Raw genomic sequence first — 26,321 nt, 5'->3', positions numbered from 1 at the left:
GTTACCGAAGTCCACAGGCACCAATTTGGTCATTTGTGGTGCCTGGAAGCGCCTGAACCCTGTCACTCCTATTCCAAGGAGCGACCTGGGGAACTCCAGGCCCGGTGTAGGGCCACCGAGTGCTGCAGGGGGTCATCCCCCGGCCCCAGCCCCACCGAGCCCCCTTGGCCACCGGGGGCCGCTGGCTGCCCGTGCCACCGCCCCGCCTGGGCGGCGCAGCGCAGGCGCCTTCCCCCGGCCCGGCCCCGCTGCGGGACGCGGAAAGGGGCGGGCGGCGTTTGGTGGCCCCGGGGCTCTGCCCCTCGCCCAGCTGTAGGGCCGAGCCCCGGGAGGGTGGTGTTTGGCCCCAAACGGGGTCAAACGGGGCTGGGGGAACCTCGTCCCCCGTGCTGGGGGCGGGCGGAGGTGAGCGGGGCCCGGCGGTTGAGCGGGCGTTGCTGGAGGGTTTTGGGGTGGTTTGGGAGAAATCCTGGGTTTTCCGAGGTGGGATGGGGTGAGGGGAGCCGGGCTGGGGTGCACGGCGTGGGTGGGGTGTGGGGAGGTGTTGTGGCCTGGGGATGCGGTGGTGTGGGGTGGGAGATGGGAGTGGGATGGGATGGGGTAAGATATGGGGATGGGATGGGATATGGGAATGGGATGGGATGGAATGGGATATGGGAATAGGACGGGATGGGATATGGGAATGGAACAGGATGGGATATGGGAATGGAATGGGAACGGGATAGGATATGGGAACAGGACAGGATGGGATGGGGTGGCTGCACACAGGTTTTGCCAGGCTGCGCTCTCAAAGCAGCTTTCCAGGTGCTGGCACACGCATTTGCCCCAGCTCTGAAATTTACGGGAGAAATTTATGTCTCAGCACTCTGAGAGCTCAGCTGTGGGTTGTCAAAGAGCAGTCAGGCACTGGGACGGGTTGCCCAGGGGGGTGGTGGGGTCACCGTCCCCGGGGGTGTTCGGGGAAAGGCTGGATGTGGTGCCTGGGGACATGGTTTAGTGGTGACAGTGGTGGTAGGGGGGTGGTTGGACCAGATGAACTTTTAGGGCTTTTCCAACCTTAATGCTTCTGTGATAGGTTTCAGCCTGCCTCATCCGTCCTTCATGTTACAGCCACTTCTTCAGGTGCCCTAAATCCAAATTCTTCCCCGCCTAGCCATGAATCCTTCTGGGCCCTTTCTGATAGCTCTGCTCTAAAGAGTTTATTTTATTTTATTTTTTATTTTTTTACACTATATGCTGACACATGGAGACTGGGTGAAGTTATCAAAGAAAATAATGCTGCACAGAGAATTGTTTTACTCTGTGTGAATCTCTTGGGGGTAGGGAATGCCTTTGTACACTGTACAAACACAGCTAGAGGAAACATTTTTTGGCTCATGGTGCAGCATCTAAACACTGTCACAAAGCAGAGGAGAATAACTTGGTCCTTTTATTACAAAAAAGATCCCAGCTGTGCTCTAGTTCTAGCTGAACAGGCCTCTTTTTCCTCTGGGGTTTTGTGAGGAGAGCCTCTTTCTGTGTCCCAGTAATGCTAGTCTAGGAAACGGGCAATTAGATTAGAGTGGGGACGTGGGATTCTGGGTGTCCTGCCGAGCTTTATCCTGGGTGCAGGATCACAACAAGGGATCACAACAAGCCTGGCGAGGAGTTGAGGTGCCTGCCCGCTCCTTCCCTCGCAGGTAGCTCCGGGGTGACGCTCTGCTCCTCCTTCCCCTGTGTCTCCGCAGCCTCCTCGTCCCCCGCCATGGTGAACGAGATGCGCGGTGGCGGCCTGGTGGTGCCCCTGGGCCCCGAGCTGCAGGCCTGCCCGCGGGAGCTGCTGCGGCAGCGGCGAGGCCAGGACGGGCAGCCGCGGTACCTGGTGCGCTGGAGCCTGGTGCGCTCCGAGTCCTCGGCGGGGCCCGACGCCGGGAGCGTGGCGCTGTGGATGTCCGCGGAGGAGGCGTGCGCCAGCTGCCCGGCGCTGCTGGGCGAGGGGAAGCCGGCGGGGCTGCGGGCCGAGGAGGAGGAGGAGGAGGAGGAGGAGGAAGAGAAGGAGGAGGAGGAGGAGGAGAGGGCGGGCGGCCCGGACGAAGCCTCGCTGCGGGAGATGGAGGCCGACGTGGGGAGCCTGGTGCGGCGAGCCGGCCGGCAGCTGGGCGGCACCGGGGCCGCCTCCGTGCTGGACACCGTCCACGTGCTGAGCGCCTACGCCGGCATCGGCTCGCTGGCGGGCGCCTTCAGGGAGACGGGAGCCCTCGACCTGCTGGCGAGGATGCTGTGCCACAAGGACAAGCGGATCTGCCGCAGCGCCGGCAAGATGCTGAGGGCCCTGGCTTCGCACGACGCAGGTGGGGGGGCTGGGAGGGAAGCAGGGTGCCGTGGGGCTCGCTGGATGGACGGGGAGGTCAGCCTGCAGCTTCCCAAGCTGCTGCTCGGTTGCGTTTAGGATGCTCTGAGAGCCGGGAGCTCCGTTTTTCCTGACAGGTTCCCCAGCTGCGATGCAGATTAACTGTTAGGAGGAATTGTGCCAAGGGGCTTGGCAGAGCATCCTTCTTGGTTTTTGCCTTTTAGCCATTACCTTCCTTGCTTCTGCTAGCTCAAGGCTACCTGTCTCTTTCTTGCAGCTAAAAGACTACACAAGCTGTAGAAAGATTACACAAGCTACGGGCCTCACTATTTTCTTCAAGGTTTTCTTGCTTGTTTTTCCCAGCTTTGGGACTACGCTAGTGCCTGCGTTCATGCTTGCATGGGGTTGATGGGGAACCAACTCATGATAAAGTTGGCTTTTTCTTATTTGGAACCCTGTTCTGGAGTCTGTTGTTTGGGGTCGCAGTTTTGGGGGAATCCCACCACTCTCGGGGTGCAGGAGTGCAAGGTTATTCGGCAGAGCAAATCATTGCCAGCCCAGGTCAAAGGAGAGAGCAGGGTTCTAGGTTATGCTGGGGAACCAAGCTATTGCTCGCCTGCCAAAATCCGGTGCAGGGAGGGCAGTGTGAGGGGTGCCTGAAGGATTTCTGTTGTTGCAGGAAGCCGGTCTTACATTCTGCTGTCCCTGAGCCAGCAGGACGGCGTCGAGCAGCACATGGACTTCGACAGCCGCTACACCTTGCTGGAGCTGTTTGCTGAGACAACATCCTCGGAAGAGCACTGCATGTCCTTTGAGGGCATCCACCTTCCCCAGGTAGGGGGGGAGCCTGGTTTTGGGGTGGAGGCGCTGAGCCAGGCATCCCCTGAGGGCCCTGCCCGTTGCAGATCCCCGGGAAGCAGCTGTTCGCCCTGGTGAAGCGCTACCTGCGCGTCACCTCCCTCCTGGAGGAGCAGGGAGGGGAGCAGCCGGAGAGCAGCCGCCTGAAGCAGGAGTTTGAGTTCAGCATGGCGATGGCCGGCCTCATCGTGGAGCTGCTGCGTGCCATGGGCTGGGAGCACAGCCACGAGCCAGAGCCGACGGCCCGGCAGGAGACAAAGCCTCAAACCCCCCGCTCCATCTTCCAGCCCAAAACCCCGGCCTGCTTTGCTGCCCCAGCGCCTGTGCTGTCCCCGAACCGCGGTGCCCAGAAGAAGCAGGGTGCTGCCTTCCTGACCCTGTCAGACTTTACCGACCGCAAGAGCTACGTGGAGTACGTGCAGGCCAACCTGGTGCCCGGCATGCGGGTGCGCCTGCTGGAGGACTGCGGAGAGGTTCGAGCTGGGGATGAAGGCGAGTTTCTGCACAGCACCGACAGGATGCACACAGCGCAGGTAGGTAGGTTGGGGTGGTATTTGAATGCTGCCCCAGCCTTTTTGTGGGCGCAGGAAGGTGTTTGCTCCAGCTTAGGCCTTTTTCTTGTGACTTCTCAGTCCCGAAGGCTGGGCACGTTCAGCGAGGGCTGGGATTTTGTTGTGACTATGGGGCGAGGAGCTGAGGGGCTCTGTGCGCCACGCCAGCGTGGTTATTTCTGCGGGATGTCAGCTGTTCTTGCACTTTGGCCACATCTTTGAGCTTATGAGAGAAATCTCCAATAATTTTCTTCAGACAGGATCTTCTGTGAAGCTGTTTTATTCGCGATTGCAATGGCAGGAGTCCTGCCAGTTAGGAGTGCATTATAGTAAACAAACCATCACTTTTTATTCCCTATTACCCGACCCCTGATCACCTCCCCTGTTTCCTCATTGCCTGAATACTGCGGGTTCACAAGCTACTCGATGCTCCTCTATATCACATATGCACAATTTCTCTTTTTTTTCAACCCCTTAATTTCTCCCTTTTCCCTTTTTTTCCTCTTTCTTATGTTTTGAGAACCTGTGATCTTTTTTTTACTGTTCCCACACTGCTCATCCTGTTTTTCTCCAGCTTCCACCTTATTTTGGAACAGCGAGGCCTTCTACTGTCCACTTATCTACTTAGCATTTCTCCTTGTTATGACTACACAGCTACCTTTGAGAACAGAAAATTGGTTCTCCACTGCAAAAACACAGCTTAGTTTCTCACAAGCTTCCCAAACGCTGCAGCTATAGAGATGCAATTGATTGCCACGCTAGGGCACAAAGCTGTGTGTTGCTGATGCTCATAAATCAATTTAAAAGCCTCATTCTGGTATCTGTAGAAGCAAATAACTTCCTAATGCTCTTTCCAAGTCTCTCTTGCAGTAACTGAAGTTTATTACTGACCTTTCCAGAGAGAAGGTAGAGAATTTGAGGTTACCTTCTGCATATTTGAAGGCCATCTCCTTTTGTTAAATACAAGATTCTCTGGCTTTCTTGGACTCAAGTCCATGGCCTGTTTTATTTTGTGTAAAGCAATTATTGTCATTTACAGCTAAATAAAAATTAGCCAACAAACCCCCCTGTGCACTGGCTTATTTCCTTTCTCTTATCACCTCTCTTTGCTTTCTTGTGCATAGGGAAATTGTACAATATTTTTTTACCCCTCAGCCAGCTGCAGACTGCTTGCTCCTACTGATATTCATCTGTTTAATCGCTGAGAGCTGATTAGAATTAACTTTTCCAGTCACCTTTTGGTAACTGTAACTTACTCTCATTGGTCCAGGCTCATCAGCTGCCACCTAGCTTTGGAGAACTTCTTGCAGCTGCAATTTAAACAAGTGGCTTAAAATGCTTGGAAACATACAAGTGCAAAAAAACCAACAGTGTTACCAGCCTTACCTGCTTGTGTGGTGCAGGTTATGACAAGCACGTGCTTGTATGGGGAGAGTGAAACTGTTAGGACAGTGTGTGCTGGGCAAATATGGCTTGACAGTATTTTTTGCACTGCCTTCCAGTCCCATTCTTTCCCCTCCATAATCCATTCTCGTAAGAAATTAAGCTTGAAGCAGGTTTATCTGTTACTTCAAATTTGGTGTTTATCTTGAACACCTTTTGTTGTTCTTCCCACTAAAATACGCTTTAAAGTTTTATGTACTGCTGAAGTCAAAATAGTGGAGCTGTCCCGGTGATTTTTTTTTTCACCATTTTTCCCTCTCACATCGTAAGTACTGGCTTCAGTGTTCATTGATCACTTGAAAACATCACTGAACAACCTAAATCCTTCCTGTTTCCCAGCTGTGTCTTCTGGCAGTGGGGTCCTGGTAGCACCAGTGTAACTCTGAAAGAGCTCAGTGAATCGGGCAGCCTCTATGTTTTTCTATCATCGATTTAAGTTATTGATATGTTGTACTTGCTGTCGCTGGGTCCTCCTTCTGCTCACTAAGATGAATGTGAAACAGGAAGCCAGGAGGGATTTTGAGAGGCAGTTGAACAAAGCACAGGAAACAACTGTCCTCTTTGAGACCTGCTCATCACGACCCCAAAACCTTTCTGAGAAGGCTGGTGAGTGACGAGGGTGATAAAAGGATAACTGAGAGAAGATAAAGTCAGAGCAGGAAAAACGGTTTTCTTTACGTTCGTGTGCACCAAGCGGTTTGTGCCACAAGAGCCTTTAAGTGTGGCTCACCTGCCTCTAGATAGTGGTGGTTAACTTTGTCCTTTACCAGGAAAAAGGTTGGGTTCAGCTGCTGGGTACTTTTGGATGGGAACGCTTAACCAGATGCCCTTCTGTCCTAGCTTACTGCTGCTGTGCTAGATGAGGTTTGTAGACAAGTGGTTGTAGTCAGAGCTGAGAGCTTTTTATTTTTTTTTAAATAAAGAACCAGGTGTAATCAGGGGAACAAGTTAAGAAAGATGGTAGGCTTAAAAATTCGTGTGGTAAAGCCCAATATGAATCAGGTGGTGTTCTGTTTGAACGGTGCTTGCTATTTCCATGCATTTGGGAAACGGGAGAACAAACGTAGCACGGGGATTGAATGAGTGGGCAAGTCTCAGCACCAAGATCTCTTTCACCCACAGGTTTTGTGGCAGTCAACGGGTCGGACCTACTGGATGCACTGGCACATGTTGGAGATTATCGGCTTCGGAGACCAGTGGGATGACCCTGATGGTCAGGAGAAAGAATACAGCCTGATAGAGAGCTTCAATCTAGACAAAGGTGAGGTGCTGCGTGTGCGACTGCATCATCTCTTTGCTTCTGCCGTGGCGTATTTTTCAGTGGTGAACTTTATATGGCTAGGCGCATTTTTCTTTAGCAGGCTGGATTTAGCAGGCATTGTCATCATTTAGTTTGTATGACTGTGCAGAGCTGCTTAAGTAATCGCATGCCTCGTGAGTACACGAAGTATTTTTGAATCCTAGACTTCTGTCATGATACAACATAGAGCATAAAGCAGGGTTTCAACTGTGACTGTCAAAAAATGTATGTTATAATTAGCTAAACAAACTGCCAAAATGAGAATGTGGAATCTCCAAGGTGAAGCTGCCTTAGGAACCCACAGATTCACTTATTTAAAAGCATTAACATGCCAACAATTTGCTTAACTTCATGCCACTTAGCTTTGGAAAAGGTTTGGAAACACTGTTTTCGTAAGATATCTGCAAAATCTCCTAGAAGTGGCATCCTTTGATTTTTGCCCTTGCAGTGGGTGAAAATAAAAGGGAAAAATCTAGACTTCAGGTACCCCTCCTTTGCTCAGCATCTGACGTGACTCTGGCTGGGGAGCTTGATGAAGTAACTCATTCATCAAGCCCTTGATCTTGTAGGACATCCTTTGAGCAGGCAAGTGGTTTGGATTTAACCTCTGCAAGAAATGAAATATGCATGAGATCAGAAGCTAATTATCCACTTTCAAAATGTTCTCACAGCCAGTTGAAAAGGCGGCTTCTTTATAGGCTTCTGGCTCTCGTAACTAAAGACTTAACTGCATGTCAGTTCAAACTGGCCAAGTTAAAATGAACTCGGTTAGTTTGCCTTTTTTTCCTCAATTGCTCTGACTCTGATAGAAGTATGAGCTCTATGTCACTTCTGTGTAAAAATCTTCGCAGTCGTCATATCCCAACAGAAGTGGAATTGAAAAAGCTTTCAGCTGTGGGTCTTGACACTCAGATAAATTAGCTTCTGTTGGCTGACTGTTGGTAATCAGCCCCGTTTGTAGTTGTTCTTAGCCTTTTGGAGCGAGTTTGAGCCTCTTCTGTTGAGTCCTGCAGCACTGAATGTCTCCTAGCTTGCACTTGCAAGCTGTTGCTTGGCAGATAGCAGCAAGTGTTGATCCAGCTTTTCTAAACCGTGCAGTGAAAGTCTGGCCTAATAACGAATCTTATGTCCCTGACTTGGTTTTGGTTGCATTAGCTAAAAGGAGCTTGATGGATATGTAGTGTCCCCTTGCTTTTCCCTATGAGTACTTGCCCTGTTTGAAACCAAGGTGCATTGGGAAGAGAGAAGCAGAATTCACTTCCAACCTCTTGAAAGGCTGGGGGCAGCGGGGACCTGCCCAGGAGCTCTGTGTGGCAGCGAGGGGCGCGCAGCAGCGGGGCAGCTGGCGGAGCTGACGCTGCCTCCCCTCGCTCTGCCGCCCTGCAGGGGCGCAGCCGTTCTGCCCCAAGCCCCTGGGGGGGCTGTACTCCCCGCCCTACCTGGGGGAGCAGCCGAGCCAGGCCGCGGGGACGCTGAGCCGCGCCGAGTGGTGGGAGCTGCTCTTCTTCGTCAGGCAGCTGGAAGCGCAGGAGCAGGAGGAGATCGCCCGCCTGCTCCAGCGGCAGCGGGCAGCGCAGGTGGGGGCCGAGGGGGCGAGGGTGGGCGGCGGGGCCCCCCCTAAGTCCCGGGGGCTGACGCGGCCCCGTCTGTGCAGCTGCCGGGGCTGGACGAGGAGGCCCTGATCCAGCTGCCGGTGCCCGCGGGGCTGGCCCAGGAGGTGCTGCGGGTCTTGGAGGAGCGGAGCCGGGGCGGCGCCCGCAGCCACCTGCGCGGCTCCCGCGTCTACGGCAAGTACTGGCCGGGCAGGGGGGCCGAGCGGGACGGCGGGGGCAGCCCCGAGGTGCCCTCGGAGGGTGCCGGCTGCGGGAGCGCTGGGCCTGGTGCCACGAGGGACGAGGCAGCGAGGGACAAGGAAGCAAAGGACGAGGCAGCGAGGGACGAGGACGACGTCTGTGAGGAGCCCAAGTCGGATTCCCAGCTGTTCGGAGAGCTGCTGGAGAGGGAAGGGCTGCGCTTCCCGGAGGCGGCGGAGAGCGGAGGTGACGGCGCGGGGGGCACGGGCACAGGGTGCCAGAACCCGCGTGCGGCTTTGGGGGCCCTGGGCGCTGCTGCCGCCCTGACGGCCCTGCCTCTCCCGGCAGCGTGGGGCAGCTGCGAGGGGGCTCACGGCAGGGGCTCGCTTGCCGAGGTGGCGCGGGTGGCGGAGGCGATCCGGAGCGGCGGCTGCGAGGCGGAGCTGCGCGTGGCCGGGCTGCAGCACATGGTGAGGGTCCTGCAGCAGGAGCCGGAGCCGGAGCCGGAGCAGCAGCAGCCGGGCGGCGAGGGCAGCAGGTGCGAGGGGAGCCCGGCACGGGCAGGGCAGGGCAGGGCGGCCGACGGCAGGGCGCCGAGCCCCTCCTGAGCGGCCTCTGCGCGCAGGGAGAAGCTGGTGAGGGCGGCGGTGGAGCTGCTGAGCGCCCAGGCGGCCGAGAAGCGCCCGGCGGCGCTGGCGCTGCGGCTGGTGGCCCTGCTGCTGGAGAGGCGCGCCTGGCGCGTGCCCTTCGCCACGGAGGGCGGCGTGTGGGCCGTGCTGGGCTGCATGCGGCAGCACGCCGCCTCCGCCCTGGTGCAGCAGGCGGGCCTGGCGGTGAGGAGCGGCCGAGGGGCGCCGCGGGCGGCGGGGCCGGGCCGGGGAGGCGCCCGCAGCCCCTGAGCCGCCCCGGGCCCCGCAGGCCCTGAAGGCGCTGGTGGGAGCCGGCGAGCCCGGAGGCGCCGCGGGGACGCCCTCGGCCCTGAGCCACGGCGACGCGCAGCTGCTGCGGGAGGTCTTCGCCAGCATCGGCTCCGCCGGCGGCGAGGGCTCGCCGGGCCTGCTGAGCGCCATCCCCGCCGCCGTGCGCGCCATGCGGGGCGTCCCAGGGTAGGGACGGGGACCGGGACCGGGGAGGGCGGGTGCCATGGGGCCGGGGCGCCGCCACGTCGTGCCCGTCCCCGCAGGGGCGCCTCGGGCGTGCGGAACGGCTTGCTGGTGCTGCGGATGCTGGTGGACGGGCACCGGGGCCTGGCGGAGCAGCTGGTGAGCGGCGAGCTCCCCGCGGTGCTGCAGAGCTGCTGGCGGGACGGGCAGGGCCCCACCGCGCTGCTGGCCCTCGGCGTCATCAACCGCCTGGCGGAGCACCGGCTGCCCCTGGGCCCCGAGACCCCAGGTAGCGACCCCGCGCCCCTCCCCGTGCCGTGGTGCCCAGGCCGGGCCCGCCACGTCCCCGCTCCCTGTCCCCGCTCCCTGTCCCCGCTCCCTGTCCCACAGGTGCCGAGGCCCTGCTGGAGGCCAGGGACGCGCAGACGCCCGCGGGCGGCCCGGGGGACGACGCGCTGCCCGAGGACGTGGTGGTGGCCCTGGAGCGGCAGCTCTGCGGCGGAGGCCCCGACCCTGAGCCCTCCAGCCGGGCGTCCCCGCGGCCGCAGGAGCGCCGCTGCTTCCGAGCGCTGCTGCGCAGCCTGGAGCTGCAGGGGGCCGAGAAGAGCATCGGGCTGCGGATCCTCAGGTGGGGCTGGGGGGCTGCGGGGACCCTGCAGGATGTGGCCCCTGCGGGCTCAGCAGGAGCAGGGCAGCGGGGCTGCCTTTGGTGTGCTGCATCCTGAGGGGCCCTGTCCCTCGCTCAGGATCCTGAACAAGTTCCTGGATGGCTTCCAGGAGGACGCGCTGCCCTGGTACGAGTGCGTGGAGCCCTGCTTGTCCTTGCTGAGCGCCCACAGCAGCGACCGCGAGGTGAGGGGGCAGGGGCTCTGCTGGCTGTGCCGAGGGTGCCTCGGGGCCCCTGCTTGCAGCCGCCCGGCCTCGTGGCACGCCCCGGGAGCAGCCTTCACAGCCGCATCGCGGTGGCTGCGTGCCCAGCACCGCCCTGGTCCCTTTGGAGAGGGGCTGGAGCCCTGCGGCACGGCACTGGGGGGCTCCTGGTGCCGGGCTGGCGGCTCAGGGCTGCCTCCTCCGCAGGCGGTGCAGGAGGTCGTCGGCTTCCTGCACCGCCTGGCCGCCGCCAGCAAGGACTGCGCCGTGGCCATGTGCCGCGCGGGCACCTACGAGGCCCTGGCCAAAGCCCTGGAGAAGCACAGCTCGGCCGTGCCCACGGCGCCAGCCCTGCTGCAGCTGCTGAGCGGCTGCGAGAAGGTCGCCGGCCTGCACAGGACGCTGACGGGCAGCATCTTGGCCGGCTGCATCCAGGTGGGCCCGGGCAGCTGGGGAGCCCCCCGGGAGCCCTGCCCCCAGTAACCGCCCGTCCCCGTCCCCGTCCCCGTCCCCGTGCCCGTCCCGCAGCTGGCGCTGGGGCAGATCGAGGAGCACCGCCGGAGCCAGCGGCCCATCAGCATCCCCTTCTTCGACGTCTTCCTGCGCAAGCTGTGCCGAGGTGAGCGTGGGGAGCGGGGCCCCGGCGCCCGCTGTGCCTGGGCTGGCAGCTGGAGGCTCCGCGCGCCCTCCCCGCAGGCTCCAGCGTGGAGGCGAAGGAGGACAAGTGCTGGGAGAAGGTGCAGGTCTCCTCCAACCCGCACCGCGCCGGCAAGCTCACGGACGGGAACCCCAAGACCTACTGGGAGTCCAACGGCAGCACCGGCTCCCACTTCATCACCCTGCACATGCAGTGCGGGGTGGTGGTCAGGTAGGGCCGGGGGGCCCGGGGGCAGGGAGCCCCGAGGCTCTGCCCGAGCCCTGCCTCACGGACCCCACGCAGGGAGCTGAGCATGCTGGTGGCCAGCGAGGACTCGAGCTACATGCCGGCCCGCGTGGTGGTGCTGGGGGGGGACAGCCCCGCGGCCATCAGGACGGAGCTCAACGCCGTGAGTGCCACCGGGGGCTGGCAGCGGGGGCTGGCACCGGGGGCTGGCCGGGGCAGCGTGGGCGCTCCCCATGCCGCTGGCTGAGGGCTTGCCATGTGCCCGCAGGTGACCGTGCCGCCCTCGGCCAGCCGGGTGGTGCTGCTGCGGAACGCGCCGCGCTTCTGGCCCCTCATCCAGATCCGGGTGAAGCGCTGCCAGCAGGTGGGGAGCCGGGGCCGGTGGCACAGGGCTGCAGGCGAGGGGCTGGGGGCTGGGGGCCGAGCTCTCTCCCTTCTCTCCCTCCTGCAGGGCGGCATCGACACGCGCGTGCGCGGCATCGAGGTGCTGGGGCCCAAGCCCAGCTTCTGGCCCGTCTTCAAGGAGCAGCTGTGCCGCCGGACCTCCCTCTGCTGCGCCGCTCGGGCGCACGCCTGGGGCCAGGAGATCCGCCGGGACCGGGGGCGGCTGCTGCAGCTCTTCGGCAGGTGAGGGGCCGCGGGAGCGGGGGTGCCCTGGGGCGGCCGGGGGCGTCCTGGGGTGGCTGGGGGCATCCTGCCGGGGTGCCGGCCCTGTGCCCCCTGTCCTGCCCCCCTCTCGCCGTTGCAGGCTGAACCGGGCGCTGCGGCACGAGCAGGACTTCGCCGAGCGCTTCCTTCCCGACGACGAGGCGGCCCGGGCCTTGGGCAGGACGTGCTGGGAGGCCCTGGTGAGCCCCCTGGTGCAGAGCATCACCAGCCCAGGTACCCGTTCGCGCCCCTCCCCGCGCTGCCCCGTCCCCGGGCGCCCGCCCTGAGCCCTGCGGCCCCGCAGACCCCAGCGGCGTCAGCCCCCTGGCCTGGCTGCTGAGCGAGTACCTGGGGAGCGGGGAGCCGGCCCCGCGCCCCCCGGCCCGCGGCGACACCTTCGGCTCCTGCGTGCGGCTCCTGACCCAGCTCCTGGTGCACGTGGACCCCGGCGGTGCCGAGCCGGAGGAGGCGAGGGCGGCGGGTGAGCGAGGGGCTGCCCTCGGAAGGGCCATGAGCCCTGGGCTGCAGCCGTGGGGAGCCCTGCAGAGGGCCCTGGGGCACAGGAGGGCTTGTGGCCGAGCCTCCCCGTGGCCGTGCTGCTGGCACAGTGTGCGGGGCCGCGCTGAGCCCCGGCTGTGCCTGGCAGGCGGGCAGGAGGGCAGGAACAAGGAGGCGCTGCCCAGGGCGGTGGCGCAGACGCTGAGCGGGCTGCGGGGCATGGCGCAGTGCTGGAGCAGCGTGGTGCAGCAGCAGGTAGGGCTGGGGCTGGGGCTGGGGGCGGGGGGCAGGGGGCCGGGGCTGCGGGTGCTGAGCCCGGCGGTGCCGTGCCCCCAGGTGCAGCGGTTCCTGCAGGCGGCGGGGCAGGCGCCAGACGTGGCGGAGCGGTACTGCGGGCTGTACCAGCGCCTGCGCGGCGCCACGGAGGAGCTCTTTGGGCAGCAGGCTGCCTTCCTGGGCGCCCTGGGCCAGGGCTTCGCGGGGGCGCTGCTGCAGCTCCCCTTCCTCACCGCCCTGCACGTGAGTCCGGGTGGGGTTGCTCCAGCACTGGGGCCTTGGGCGAGCTATGGGGTGGCCACGTCCTGGCCACCCTGGGGCCGTGGGGCGCCCCGCACACCCAGCTCGGGCGCCCCGCACACCCGTCCCCGTCCCCCCGCAGGCGAGCGAGCGCTTCGCCCGCTACCTGGACGGGAAGATCCAGGAGCTCGGCGGGGCCGCGGGCAGCACGGGGCTGCTGCAGCAGCTGCTGGAGCCCTTCGTCGTCTTCAGTGGCCTGGAGTTCGCCCACACCTTCGAGCACTTCTACCGGTGAGGTGGCCGTGCCCACGCGCTGGGGACGAGGCCGGGCTGGGTGGTGATGGTGGCGGCGGCCCTGACGCGCGCCGGTGGCTGTGGCAGGCTGTACCTGGGGGACCGGCTCCTGGCGCAGGGCCCCTCGTGGCTGGAAGGGGCCGTCCTGGAGCAGCTGGGGCTGTGCTTCCCCCGCCGCTTCCCCCAGCAGATGCTGAGCGACCTGGCCGAGTCGGAGGAGCTGCAGCGGCAGTTCCGCCTCTTCCAGCTGCAGGAGCGGGACAAGCGGCTGCTGGAGCCGGGCGCGGAGAGCCCCGAGCACGAGGTGAGCGGGGCAGCGGGGCCGGCTGGGGGCCAAGTGCTCCCCGCGGGGCCCTGAGCTGCCCCCGTGTCCTTGCACCCAGGCGCCGGGGGAGGCTCCGGAGGTGACGGTGCTGGCCCTGTCCCCGCGCTGCTGGCCCGTGTCCCCGCTGTGCCGCATGGCCGAGCCCGGGCGCTTCTTCCCGGCCGCGCTGAGCTCCCCGCTGGGCGCCTTCGCCGCCTTCTGCGGGCAGAGTGAGTGCCACGGGGTGCCCGGCACTGGGGCTGCTGGGGCTGGGGGCTGCCCGGCAGCGCTGCCCGGCCCTGGCGCTGGCGCTGGTGTCCCCCGGCAGGCCAGAGCTGGGCGGGCGCGAGGCCGCGGGGGCTGCAGTGGACGTGGCTGGGCCGTGCCGAGCTGCGCTTCGGAGACTGCGTCCTGCACGTGTCCACGCTGCAGATGTTTGTCCTGCTGCGCTTCAACGGCGCCGAGGTAGGAGCCGGGGCCACAGAGCCGGGGCCAAGCGGGGCCGTGCCTCCCTGCCGGGGGTCTCCGGGCACTGAGGTCCTCGCCCGGCCGCTGCCCTCCCGCAGGAGGTGGCCGTGGAGTCCCTGCTGCAGGCCACGGGGCTCCCTGTGGAGCTGCTGCAGCAGGCGCTGGCACCGCTGACCGAGGGCGAGGCCGTCCTGCTGCGGAGCTGCGCGCCAGGGGGTGAGCGCGGGGCCGGGCACCCTCGGGGGTGCTGGGGGAGTACTGGGGGGGGTGGAGGGGATCGGGGGGGTGCAGAGGGGCTCGGGGGGATGTGGAGGGGCTCGGGGGGAGTCTGGCTGCCGGGGCTGAGTCCCGGGGCGAGGTTGGGGCCAGGCTTTGGGGTGGGTGCGTGTGTGGGGCTGGGGGCTCGTGGGCACGCGGGCGGTGGGGCCGGGCTCGGGGTGACGGCAGCGGTCCCTGGGGCTCCTGCAGGGAGCAGCTCGGGGCCCGGCTGACCGTGGGCCGGGTGCTAGCTCCAGGTGCCCTGCGGCTGAACCGGGCGGCCCTGGCCCAAGCCTCCGGCCGCCAGCTGAGGCTGCTGCCCCGGCAGAGGTACCTGCGGGCAGAGAGGGCTGAGAGCGGCGCCCTGGAGAGGAAGAGGAACGTCCTCTGCTGCCTCCTCAGCCGCATCCTCAAGGCGGAGAAGCGGCTGCACATCGACAACCTGGTGTTCAGGGTAGGGAGGCTGCAGGCGGGGGGCGGCAAGGGGCTGCCCGGGGGCCGTGCCGGGCGCTGCCCTGCAGCTGGCGGCTCCCTCGCTGCTGTAGGTGCTCGCTGCCTGCCAGAAGGGCGAGCTGGGGCCGGGGCTGCAGTTCCCGAGCTTCTGCTGCCACAGCGTGGACGTGCTGTCCTGCGTGCTGCACCTGCTGAACCAGGGCTACCTGCGGCGCCAGGAGGAGAGGCCCCACGTCCTGGAGTACGTCCCTGATGAGCCCACAACACCCCCCGGGGGCCAGGCCCAGATGGTTTTCCAGAGGCAGCTACCAGCCACATCTCCGGATGAGGACAGCCAGGACTGCCCGTATCGGTACGGTTGCATGTCACCGGGGGTTGGAGGGTTGTGCATCCCCACCCTGTGCAGATGTGCCACGTTTCTCTATGTCAGGTCGAATTCTGGCACAGACAGAGCGGAGGAGTTTCTCCTGGCAATGCTGCCGGTGCCAATGGGGCACACGCTTAGTCTGGAGGAGGCAAAGCTGCTGATGAATCAGACCGTACAGCGGGTCCAGGATACTCTGAGCATCCCAGAGGATGTTGCTCGGCATCTCCTCATGCACTGCAGGTGGAATGTGGATTTCCTTATCCACTGTTACGTGGAGGACCGTCGCTCACTGCTCATCGCCTCGGGGCTTGAAGTGGAAGATGCCCAGCGCCCTCCAAGCCCGGGAACCCACTGCCCAGTCTGTGTGAACCAGTTGTGTCCCACTGAGAAGCCACCGTCCCTCTGCTGCATGCATTACTGCTGCAAGGTGAAGGTGCTGGGGTCTTTGGCTCCTGTAACTTGGCAGGGGATTGCTGCTGCCTAGTTGAAGCAGCTGTGCTTTCTCTGAAGCTGCTATCAGGTGATTTTCACAGAGCTCATACATTCTGTTATCTTAATATCTTTGCTTGCTGTGATAGTTCAGCTCCTGATTAGTCTGTTTCCAGTCTTGTGCTTTTGCATACTTAGAGATGGTTCTGTGCCCCCTCTGCTGGGTGGGGTGGGCTCCTGAGGCTGGGATTTCTTCGTGTGACCCGACTCGTATAGCTCATTTAACTCTCATCTCTTCTCCTGCTTGCACAGCCCTGCTGGAACGAGTATCTCACGACTCGCATTGAACAGAACATGGTCCTCAGCTGCACCTGTCCCATTTCCGAGTGCCGTGCACAGCCCACCACAGCGTTCATCTATTCCATTGTTTCCTCCAAGGAGATTATAGCCAAGGTGAAGTAAAAAAGGTGGCTACCGGGTGTCTAAGCCATGTCCCCTTCTGGTCAGCACTAGCAGATAATCTTGCTGCTGCTTTTCCCCTTCCCATAGTTACGACTAGTTTACACAGTCATCAGTCAGCGGAGGCAGCAGGAGCTGCTTGTTCTGAGGCAGGTGTTATTTTTTCCCCCCATTCTTCCAATTTTTAGTTATCACTTAGAGCTGAATCCCCTTCCCACCTAGTGGTGGGGCTGTGGCTGTTGCGTGACTGGTATGAGCATCCTGTGTGAACAGTTACATAGGAGAAATGAACAGCAGGCATAAAGACTGCTCTCTTTTTATTGTCCTTCAAGGCTGCAAGCTGGCAACAAAAACAGGCAAGGCTACAGAAAACCATTTCCTTCAACGTGTCCTTTATATCTTCTTTTCTGTAAGAAGTCCTCGGGGAATTAGTTCATGTATATGGGCACTTAATTCTTACTGGCTTTGCAAATCCTGTGGTCCCACTTGTCTCAGAGCAGGCTTTAGTACCTTGTTGCTATGACTATTTTATCAAAAAAAAATTTGCAGTTCAACGTAAATTGCAGCCAATTTTAACAAGTCGATCTGATGCTCTCACTGAAATGTTATCTGTCTCCTTTTCTGCTCAAGAAGTGGGATGACTGGAGCTTGAGTGCCTCAACACAGAGTCACATGTATAAAGTCATAGAATAATTTAGGTTGCAATAATCTGGTCCAACCCTGTGCTCAAAATAGCCAGCTTCTCGTGTGAAGATCTGACACTGAAGTTAAAACATATTGCTCCGGGCTCAGTCTTCTCTGCATCTTCTATTTAGGTGGCTCTAGGCAGTGATAAGTGGGCCCTCTGCTGCCTTCTCTCCAGGCTGAAGAAACCCAACTCACTCAGCCTCCCCTCGTATGTTCTGTGCTCTAGCCTCTGGCTGTCCTGATGGCCTACCTCAAGTCCATCGTGTGGACTACATTTTCTCTAGTCTGCTAATGTCTGTCTTGTACTAGGAAGCCCAAATGCTCCTGCACCTAGTTGTGTCACCAATGCCATTAGCTGTCAGAAATCCCTTCCCTTGCCTGCTGCCTGCACTCTTGCTAATACAAGAGTGTTCAAATTTCAGCTTTTCATGCTGTTCACAAAACATAAACCCGGGCAGTTATGTTTCTGAAAGAGGTTTTCTCTCAAACTTGTTTCCCTCAAGTTCCTTGAGAATCTGCTTTTCAGTTGCCATCTCCTGTTCTGGTCCCAGGGATTCCTTGCTGGGAATCGCGCCTTAGGCTCACACCTGGATGAGCTTCACCATGTGCAAAGGTTCCTCTGTGATCTCTTGGTTGGTGTCACAGTGGTACTTGGTAACTTCTTGATTGTACCTGCTCAGTTTTCTTCCAGACCTTTGTTGGACACTTGTTCCCCCTCCTTTTAGGCTGCCTGAGAGCAACTCTTAAGGTTCTAACAGGAACCTTAGACCTGCTGCAGCAGTTGCACCTCTCTCTTTCATCTCACCAAGAAAATAGGGCAGAACAAAGCTGCAGGTCAGGTGTGAAATTCTACATCTGTAAAAGCTGTGATTTGGTCCTGTCTGCCAAAGCAAAAGACTCATTTGTCTCTCTGGATGCTGTTTTCTGGGCAGAAACGATGCTATCTTCTGTCAACAGGATGACAACAGACACTGATATTGATTCTTTCAGAAGAGTAATGTGGCCTTGTTGAGACTGCCTCCACCACGCATCGTACTGACACAGGCTGACATCCTTGCTGCCAGTCAGAAAACACTCTGTATTTTAGGTTGACTGAGAGAGGGAACGGACAAGAGAGAATAAATGGAAGAAACATGAATAAGAGCAAGCGCTCTTCAGTGCTCAGGGCTTGCACGTTTTCTCTGTGGTGTTTGTTACGACCTATAGTGTCCTTTCTGTGCACGGTGGCTTTAGGGCAGTTCTGCCACCTATGCAGAAATATCCATAGGAGGGCTGTGAAAACTACAAAGTTGCTTTTGAGTTTCTTCCAGCTTTGTAAATGTTTGCACAGTCTTTACACTAGATTAACTGAGTGCATAACAGTTACCTTGTGCAGTATAGCTGCATTCCTGGGTCCCCATCCGAGCGATCTCCTATTGCTGACCAGTTTGCCTTGTCCTCTGTAGCAATGTCTGTCTGAAGGCCTTGGACAAAGCAAGCCTCCTTCCTCTTTGCACGTCCTGTAACTAAGCAAAACGCTAATGAGGAATTTAGAAAAAAAAATGAAAAACTGCTGATAGCCTTCTATGGTGACACGACAGGCTTGGTGGATGACGGGAGAGCAACAGGTGAGGCTTTCTACATTGTCATCCACAACGTCCTTGTAGAAGAACTAATGAAGCATAAGCTGGATAAATGGACGGTGAGATTGATTGAAAACTGGCTAAACTGCTGAGCTCAAGGGGTTATTATCAGAGTCAGAAAGCTCAGCTGGAAACCAGTCACTAGTGGTGTAACCCAGAGGCTGATACTGAGGCCAATATTGTTTAATGTCTTCACTGATGGCCTGGATGATGGGACCAAGTGCACAAAAGGCCACAGAAATTAGTTGTTATCTCCAGCAGTGCTTTCCAGTCTCAGGTGTTCTGCGATTCTATGAAACAGCCTTCAGATATAAGATAAAGGGTGGGGAAAAGACACAAAGGGAATGGAAGAGCAAACTAACTCAGTGCTGTTATATCATGAGCAGTTGCGTTGGATGTAGAGCCCAGAGGTACCAGACCCCAGTTGAAAGGCCTCATCAAACAGATTCTCTGCCTTAAATCTCTCTGTCTTCTCATTCCAGTATGAAAAAGCCCTCCTCAGAGGCTACGTTGAATGTTGCTCCAACCTGACGTGGTGCACCAACCCTCAGGGCTGCGATCAGATCCTCCTTAAAGACGGGCTCGGTTACGAGGCAGCCTGTTCCAAGTGCTCCTGGATATCCTGCTTCAACTGCAACTTCCCAGAGGTGAGGGCTGAGCTGAGTCACAGGCAGTACTGCCTTGGTGTTGGCACACACCGTTCTGCTTCTGTGTGGTCGACTGCCCCTCTCTTTCAGGCCCATTATCCTGCTAGCTGCAGCCACATGTCTCAGTGGGTGGATGACGATGGGTACTACGAGGGAATGACAAGCGAAGCACAAAGCAAGCACCTGGCTAAACTCATTTCGAAGCATTGCCCAAGCTGCCAGGCTCAGATAGAGAAAAACGAGGGCTGTCTGCAGTGAGTATCTGTTCTTGTGGGGTACGTGGGACAGGAAGGGGCAGAGACACAGTTAGCTCCACTGGGCTTCTTTTGGCTGAAGAACAAGCATCATAGCAGGTCTGTTTTATAGTTTTAGAGGAACGAATATTGTGTTTAATTTCTAGGAGAAGCAAAGTACTTCCTAGCGTTCAGAGTTAAATCCATTGGTAGCTGTATAATGGAAACAAAACTAATTTTGCAGTACCTTTTTAGCAACCACTTGGCTGCTCTCAGAATCCACTATAGACATACAGAGATACAGCCAGGGGAATGGATATCTCAGCACCATTTATTATTATTATTATTGTTATTATTATTATTATTGATGCTCACCTACTTCTTCAACTCTAAGCAGTTTATTTCAACTGCCTGTTTTGAGTTGGCTTGGATCTGTGGCAGCTTTTTACATCCTCCAGCTTCAAAGCCAGGGCTTTGAGGTTGCCATTTGCTCTTTTCTTGCACTGGCACAGCCCTTGGTGCCCAGCTGTGATTTGTTCCCGTGTGTTGCTTGTGGCCCTACGGCCGTACAGCACCTTTCTGCACTGTGGAGTGCTGCATTACTGAAGGAAGAGGTGAAGTTTCAAATGGATCTAGCCCTGAATTGTGGAGTGCTTAGTTCATCCTTCCAGTTCTTGGTGGGGTGGTACCGTGAGATCGTGCTGCTGGTTTTCCTGGCTCATTTTTGGAGACATGATGACTCTTAAGCATCGCTGTCTTCCAGCAGGGCTTTAAAAATTACATGCAGGGAAGTTCAGAGGACTGAGAGAATGGGCAGGACTAGGCTACACGCTCCAGCCCTGTGGTGTAGGGAAGCACTGGGAGGAACGGTTTGCAGGCAGCTGTTAGGACTGAATGATTTTCATCGCTCTTCTCCTACCATGCAGTATGACATGTGCCAAGTGTAATCATGGCTTCTGCTGGCGTTGCCTCAAGCCCTGGAGGCCAACTCATAAGGATTATTACAACTGCTCTGCTATGGTGAGTGGTTTGCTATATCCTAGTGGTTCATGCTTGTGTTCAGATGCACCTGGCTGCTCAGAGGGATAAGATCTCTGCTTGTGCCCTTTGCTGTGGCCTTTACTTTGTGCACTTGCCGGTGATCTTGATAGTATTGTCAAAGTCTCTGTGTGTGGTAGCCATTTCCAGGCGATTCTGGCACCCGAGACAAGTTGTTACAGGTTGCTTCTGTCTTTCCTTTCAGGTGAGTAAAGCAGCCTGGCAGGAGAAGCGTTTTCAGGATTACAATGAGAGGTGCACCTTTCATCATCGTGCAAGGGTAAGGCCTCCTTTTTTTTTTCCTTCCAGATACTGACACTGTTGTCTTAGCCCTGATGAGCAGGACGGTTTGTTACGTCCCAATGCATTTCATCTGAAGCTGGGAAACAGTTCTCAGCCTGCTTTCCTCTGCCAAGTCTGTTGTGGAGACTGAACACCTAACGTGTGGTGTTCCCTTGCTCAGACTGATGCAGTAGTTGGAAGCAATGGCAAAGAGAACTTCAGGCTGAGCTCTACCTAGAGTGGAGTTACAGTGAAAAATTGAAGCTATGTCACAGTAGTTATCTGTGTGGAAGGCGATGGCTTTTTGATTTTGTGGAACTTGAAACTGATTTGTTTTTTTTCCCCATCTTCTGGTTGTTACAGGAATTTGCCACGAGTCTGAGGAACAGGGTTTCTTCTGTCAGTGAGATGCCAAAAATTAGGACTTTGACCTTTGTTCTTCATGCCTGCAAAGTGCTGGAACAGGCACGGAAGGTAAAACTGGATAACAGGTTTATTAATTTACGCTTAATTCAATTGGTGAGTTATGCCTTTCTTAAAGTGATAAGATGCCACTCGGAAGAGCTTGCTGTACTCCAACAAGGGGGAGACAGAAAAACCTTGATGGGAGCAGTGGCACCAGAACAGGGGAGGAGTTCGTGTTTGCCTTTCTGCATTCTCACTCTCAGCTAGGCTCCCTCTGCTGTGATCCTCACAGTTGGGTCATAAGGATTGGAGCACTGGTCAAATTTACACCATGGAATCAGCACAAGTGTTTTCTTACAGTTGTTTTGGTCCATTCCAGTTTGAAATGTCCCAGTGGTGGCACTTACCTTTGGAAAGCTCTCCTGAAGCTGTACTACAGTTAGGAAGTTGCTCTTGGTGCTCATGATTTTAATTTCCTAACTTCACTTCATGAGCCATAGGTGCTTTGGGAGCACTGAGTTACTTACTGCACGCCCTGCTGGCCACGTTATGAAGGATTTACAGTACAGCTGCTGGATGTGTGCAGTAAACCTGCTGTAGGATAGGCCTGCAATGTTTTCTTTCCACCAAAACATAAGGAGGAGGTGGGAGTTGCCTTTACAATACATACCTTGTTTGTGCAGGCAGTCCTGATTTTGAGAGGCATGTGGAACAAGGGTTTCTGACCCTGTTTTGCCTTCTCAGTGTGGCAATCCCTGTGTTTACCAGGGTAGACATCACTGTTGCTTGCTGCTGCTGCCTTTTCTGGCCTTATTTATGTAAATGGAAACAGTGGTCTTGTTCCTGCTGGGTACCTAGATGGCTTTGGGAATCGTTCATCTGTAACAGGAGTTTGTCAGTCATTGAAATTACTTTGTCCAGGGCTCTTGGTGCTACAAAACACCACGTCTGCTTTCCCTTGGGTTCATTTCTCTCAGTTCTCTGCCCGGCAATGTGTGGGTTCCGTGTGCTGGTTGTTTTGACACCCTGCCTGCTGCTCAGTTACATTTGTTATACATCTGCAATCTGTGTTCTTGTGATGGTTTGCGAACTGGGAACAATCAGTTATTTCAGACTTCAGTACAAAATAATTGCACATTCTTTTCCAATTCTACGAGTGGTGTTCTGGCACTGCTTTCCCTTGACATAACGGTTCACTGGGCTGTCACCTCAGACTAGAAATGTGCCAGACTTCTCTCAGCCACTGATACTTACCAAAATCTGGAAGGATTTCTCTTCTTCTTTACTTGCCCACTCTGAAGCTGAAGGGGGATGCTTAACAGCATCTTCTGTACTGTTCCAGGTGCTGGCCTACTCCTGTGTGTACAGCTACTACAACCAGGACACTGAGAGCGTAGATATTGTTGAACAGCAGACTGAGAGCCTAGAGCTGCACACAAACGCTCTGCAGATCCTTCTGGGTAAGTCCAGCAGTCTCTCCAAAGTAAATACTTAGCAGCCTCTGACGTTTGGTTCAAAGGATGGCAGCTCTGTAGTAGGGCAATAGTGTACACCCCAGCACCCACCAGGTATCTCTCACATCCCCCAGCCTATTTCTATTATCTTCTCAATGTCATTTCTGGAGCAATTCAGCTGCAATATTAATTGCTCAGCATGACATCAGATGGGATGGAATACCCCTTTGGCCAATTTGGGTCAGCTGGCCTGGGTCTGTCCCCTCCCAGCTTCTGCTGCACCCCCAGCCTGCTGGCAGGACAGTGTGAGAAGCTGAAAAGTCCTTGGCTTACTGTAAGCACTGCTCTGCAACAATTAAAACATCAGCGTGGTATCAACATTATTCTCATCCTAAATCCAAAACATGGCACCATACCAGCTACTAGGAGGAAGATCGACTCTCTCCTAGCTGAAACCAGGACAGGGACCTGAGTAGCTGTGACTGGCTTGGTAATCAGAGCTCAGGGGCTTGGTTTTTACTTAAGAGTGTGGGGAGCAGTGCGATATTGTTGGTCTTGAATTGCAGAGGAATCCCTGCTGCAGTACCAGGACCTGAGTTCCTCTCTTCAGCTTCTGAAAGCAGAGCATTTCAATACTGGTTTGGAGTTGGTGCACCGGATCAAGGAGCGTCTCTTTGCAATTCTCTGGCACTCCACACAGGTGAAGTCCACGCGCTTGTTGGCGGCTTGTCTTGTTCTGGTCTAGTTTGATATCGGCAAACCTAGAAAGGGGCTTCATCAGCTGAGGGTACAGACTGAGGTGCTGTTTGTGTGGATGTAGGGAGGGGATTTGCAGCACGAAGTACGCTTCAGATCACTTACTGTCTCTTTCCTTTGCCTGTTCTTCCACACTGGCAGGATTTCCGTGTTGGGCTTGAGACTTCGACAGATCCTAGTGAGAATAAGGAGAAACTCTCCAACGTGCCTTCTTCAGCCCCTGCCTGCATAGGGTGAGTGTTCTTAGTTGGGTAGTAAGGAAAGATGGTGAGTGCAGAAGAAAAGCAGGTGACCAGAGTTTTCTTCTGTGCTCACTGAAATACAGAAGAATTAATAAGATACTAATTTATTGCATCCTGTGTTGTGGTTTGAGATAACAATGTAAGTAATGCAGCTGTGTAGGGAGCCCAGTGAAACCTGCACTTAATATGAGGCTATGGGCAAGAAAGCTCCGTTGCTCGCAGACCCAGTTATGGATATTCTCTACCTGGACTGTCTTGGGTTCCTGCAGAGGGACCTGCTCTTTCTTCAGAGGTGTACTGAAGATCTAGGAGGTGCCTGAATGAGAGCAGCAATAAAAACATACATGGAGAGAGATAGAAGGGCCTGACACTTACTTTAGGAAGGCAATGGAGAAGAAGTGACAGAGCTGTGAAATAGTGTATTGAGAGGTGAAATGGGTGGTTTGTTGTGACCATGTGCTGAAGTACTGAGCTGGCAGGTGTTAAATGTGACTGAAAGGTGGTGAATTTAAAACAAAGTCCATTCCAGTGTGACATGCTGCTTAAACCAAGGAACACAACTGGCAGCTGCTGTCCCAGTGTGACCAACACAGGAGCTGAACAGGGTGCTGAAGGTTGCAGGAAGGAATGAGAACTGTGCCAAGAGAGATTCTGTTTCAGGGCAGAGTTTCCAGTCTCTTCCAAGGAGGCTGAGACACCAGAGCTGCTGACCACAGCTTGTTGGCCAGTCTGCAGGTGGCTTGCTGGCACGTCCCTGTGCTGCATGCCTGGATGAGCCCATTAAATCACCTCCTAGGTGTACCTGCGTGGCTGCTGTGCCTCTAAAGCATGGCTTTGGCAGGGATTGCTGAGGTGATGGCAATGGGGAGGGTGAGAGTGGTGTGGGGCTGGGTCATGGTTCCAGCTTGCAGCCTGGGAATGGGAAGGGCTCTGCTCTGATGCTCTCCTCTTCAATAGGCCAAGACCTACCATCTTCTGTGAGTCCCCCAACACAGACGAAGATGGAAAAGAGAATGAAGATGAGGAATATGACCCGCAGTGGCAGGAAGACTATGATGATGATGATGATGACGACCTTGATGAAGACAACTTTCAGTTCGATGATGAGTCAGATAACCTCGACTGTGACTCCTACTTTGATGACGATGATGCCTATGACTAGAGGTGGGCTGTCACCCAGCCTGCCAGCCTGGATCTCTGCCTCCAGGCTGTGTTGACCAGTTTGTCTTAGTGTCTTTCCTCACAGATAGTTTGGAGCTTTCAGGCAGAATGAAGAGACATTTCCTTTGAGGGCTGCTTTTTTAGTGCTTAATATGCAGAACCATTGCTCTGGGCATACGGGCTGTGTTACTGTGGTCACCTCTCTGAGAAAGACATCTCCTTCCCTTTCTCGTCTCTACTTCTGCCCTAGATACAATCATCTACTTGAGTTGGGAGCTGAACTGTGATTTTTCTAAGTGAGGACTGCTTGTTACCTGTTAAAAGACTGTTCAGTCCTTTGGACTGCCCTTCCCAAGTGCTGTGTCATGTGTCCTAGCGTGATGCTGTCTAATCCAGCCAGCGTCTAGAAATACCACAAAAGCAATGTGTTAACGCTCAAGCCAAAGCTTCCCATCTGCAGCTGATGGGGTCCCCTCCAGAGTGACAGACATGGCTCAGTGCGTTATTTTTTCTGTTACTTGTTGGAGTTTTCTGCTATAAAGCAGGAAGGGCTGCTGTGAGCAGCGCAAGTTTGCAGGGTTGTGTTTAAGTGTATAAATGTATGCGTGCATGCACACACACATATATATACACACACAGAGTTTGTTTGGGTTACACTTTATCTTTGCAAAAAAAAAAAAAATAAAACCCTGAAGAACAAGGGTTGAAAAAAAAAATCTGTTTATAAAAGAAAGTTTTTTTTTCCTAGCACAAGTCTCTTTGTGGTCTATTGCGGACACGATATGGGTGCAAAGGGTAAGCAAGTCATTTTTGGTGTGAGGAGGGTGTGACCTAGACAAGCTTATCCCAGTAGTTATTTATGAAATTGGTGGGGGTTTGGGGTCTCACCCAGGAACAGAAGGACTGTTCCTCTCTGGGTGGTTCAGGGAACAGCAAGAGTTACGAGAAATGATGGGAAAGAGGGCAGGGTGCCAGACCACACAGAGTGATAGGGCTCTTGTTTCTGGGAGAGATGCACGGCAGGATGCTGTGCATGTGCTTGCATGTCAGTGGAGGTAACATCTGGTACCCAGCAGAAGGCAGATCTATCTTGCAGCTTTGTGGGACTGGAGATGCAGGGTTTTTCTCAGGGCTTAGGGATCGCCTGGGAGGAGGAGGAAGGGTGTAAGGGTGCTAGGAGTTGCTTGGAGATGGGGGTAGTTGGGCATTTGTAGATCTATTTTGGTGCCTCTGGAGGTCCTTTTGGGCAGGGGACCTGTGCCAGGGGGCAGATAATAGAAAGAGATTTCCTCTCCCTCTGCTCCAAGTCCTGCATCGGGTTCAGCCTCACGGGGCTGGAAATCTCAGCCCTGCTCCTCCTATGCAGCAAATGGGGTCCCTGCCCCAGAAGAGGAGTGAAGCCTGTCTGCACCCTCTCCTCAGGGCCACTGGGAAAGAGATGTGGTGCCCCACAGAGGCTGTGGGGTCTCCTCTTGGGGATTTTCCAAAGCTGCCTGGATGGGGTCCTGGGTGGCCCTGCGGGGGGGGGGGGGGGGGATGAACGGGATGAGATGCTCCCCAGAGCTCACTTCCAACCTCAGCCATTCTGTGATTCAGTGCAGGGTTGTATTTAGGGTGAGGGTTAGTTTTGGGTTTACCGTTAGGGTTTGTGGTTTGTTCCAGACAGAATTAATGTGTGGTGTAGGATTAGATAAAAGGATAGGCTTAGGGTTTGAGTTGGGGTTAGGGCTACAATTAGGATGTGGTTTATGCTTAGCCTTACGGTCATCATTAACCTGGGAGGATTACAGGGGCATTGCTCAAACATGCAATACGGAAAGCTAAAGGTCAAATAGAATTGAATTTCTCCAGGGACGTCAAGGAAAACAAGATTTTAAGTAAATTGCTGACAAAAGGAAGAACCCTGATTTTCAAACCAAAGCCCTAAACCCTAACCCAACCCTGGGCAGCATCCTCCAAGCACACAGACG

At 56.5% G+C, this 26,321-nt stretch overlaps 1 protein-coding gene across 6 annotated transcripts; it reads left to right on the top strand.

The window, feature by feature from the left end:
* Positions 1–269: 269 nt before the first annotated feature.
* LOC101801212 (cullin-9) lies at positions 270–25,098 on the top strand. 6 transcript variants are annotated; one of them, XM_038177050.2, is made up of 41 exons: positions 270–405; positions 1,728–2,330; positions 3,009–3,163; positions 3,235–3,720; positions 6,304–6,442; positions 7,868–8,058; positions 8,136–8,520; positions 8,623–8,812; positions 8,900–9,107; positions 9,193–9,380; positions 9,458–9,666; positions 9,768–10,005; positions 10,124–10,229; positions 10,455–10,682; positions 10,776–10,866; positions 10,944–11,115; positions 11,188–11,293; positions 11,399–11,494; positions 11,582–11,757; positions 11,879–12,012; positions 12,083–12,259; positions 12,425–12,531; positions 12,613–12,795; positions 12,935–13,083; positions 13,174–13,390; positions 13,470–13,620; positions 13,719–13,855; positions 13,957–14,074; positions 14,374–14,570; positions 14,662–14,921; positions 15,000–15,363; positions 15,678–15,818; positions 18,616–18,780; positions 18,871–19,034; positions 19,940–20,033; positions 20,257–20,331; positions 20,697–20,807; positions 22,081–22,198; positions 22,759–22,892; positions 23,090–23,181; positions 24,148–25,098. In XM_038177050.2, exons 2-41 carry the CDS (start codon positions 1,745–1,747, stop codon positions 24,350–24,352), a joined length of 7,443 nt encoding a protein of 2,480 aa, XP_038032978.2. In that variant the 5' UTR covers positions 270–405; positions 1,728–1,744; the 3' UTR covers positions 24,353–25,098. The 6 variants fall into 6 exon arrangements, with proteins under 6 accessions (XP_038032978.2, XP_071891485.1, XP_071891483.1 ...); XM_072035384.1 differs by having other exon boundaries at positions 14,368–14,570; positions 15,177–15,363; XM_072035382.1 differs by having other exon boundaries at positions 14,368–14,570.
* The last annotated feature ends 1,223 nt before the right edge of the window (positions 25,099–26,321 follow it).

Source organism: Anas platyrhynchos, chromosome 3, assembly GCF_047663525.1.
Source record: "Anas platyrhynchos isolate ZD024472 breed Pekin duck chromosome 3, IASCAAS_PekinDuck_T2T, whole genome shotgun sequence".
Classification (NCBI taxonomy): domain Eukaryota; kingdom Metazoa; phylum Chordata; class Aves; order Anseriformes; family Anatidae; genus Anas; species Anas platyrhynchos.
The sequence above is the reverse complement of the archived record's forward strand: the minus strand, read 5'-3'. Positions and strand labels throughout refer to the sequence as shown.

Excerpts from the sequence above, each read along its gene's own strand:
- LOC101801212 (XM_072035382.1), top strand. The coding sequence starts at position 1,745 with ATGGTGAACGAGATGCGCGGTGGCGGCCTGGTGGTGCCCCTGGGCCCC. Across the intron at positions 9,381-9,457 it reads GCCATGCGGGGCGTCCCAGG|GGGCGCCTCGGGCGTGCGGA; the intron begins GTAGGGACGGGG and ends CCGTCCCCGCAG. Across the intron at positions 12,532-12,612 it reads GCAGCGTGGTGCAGCAGCAG|GTGCAGCGGTTCCTGCAGGC; the intron begins GTAGGGCTGGGG and ends CCGTGCCCCCAG.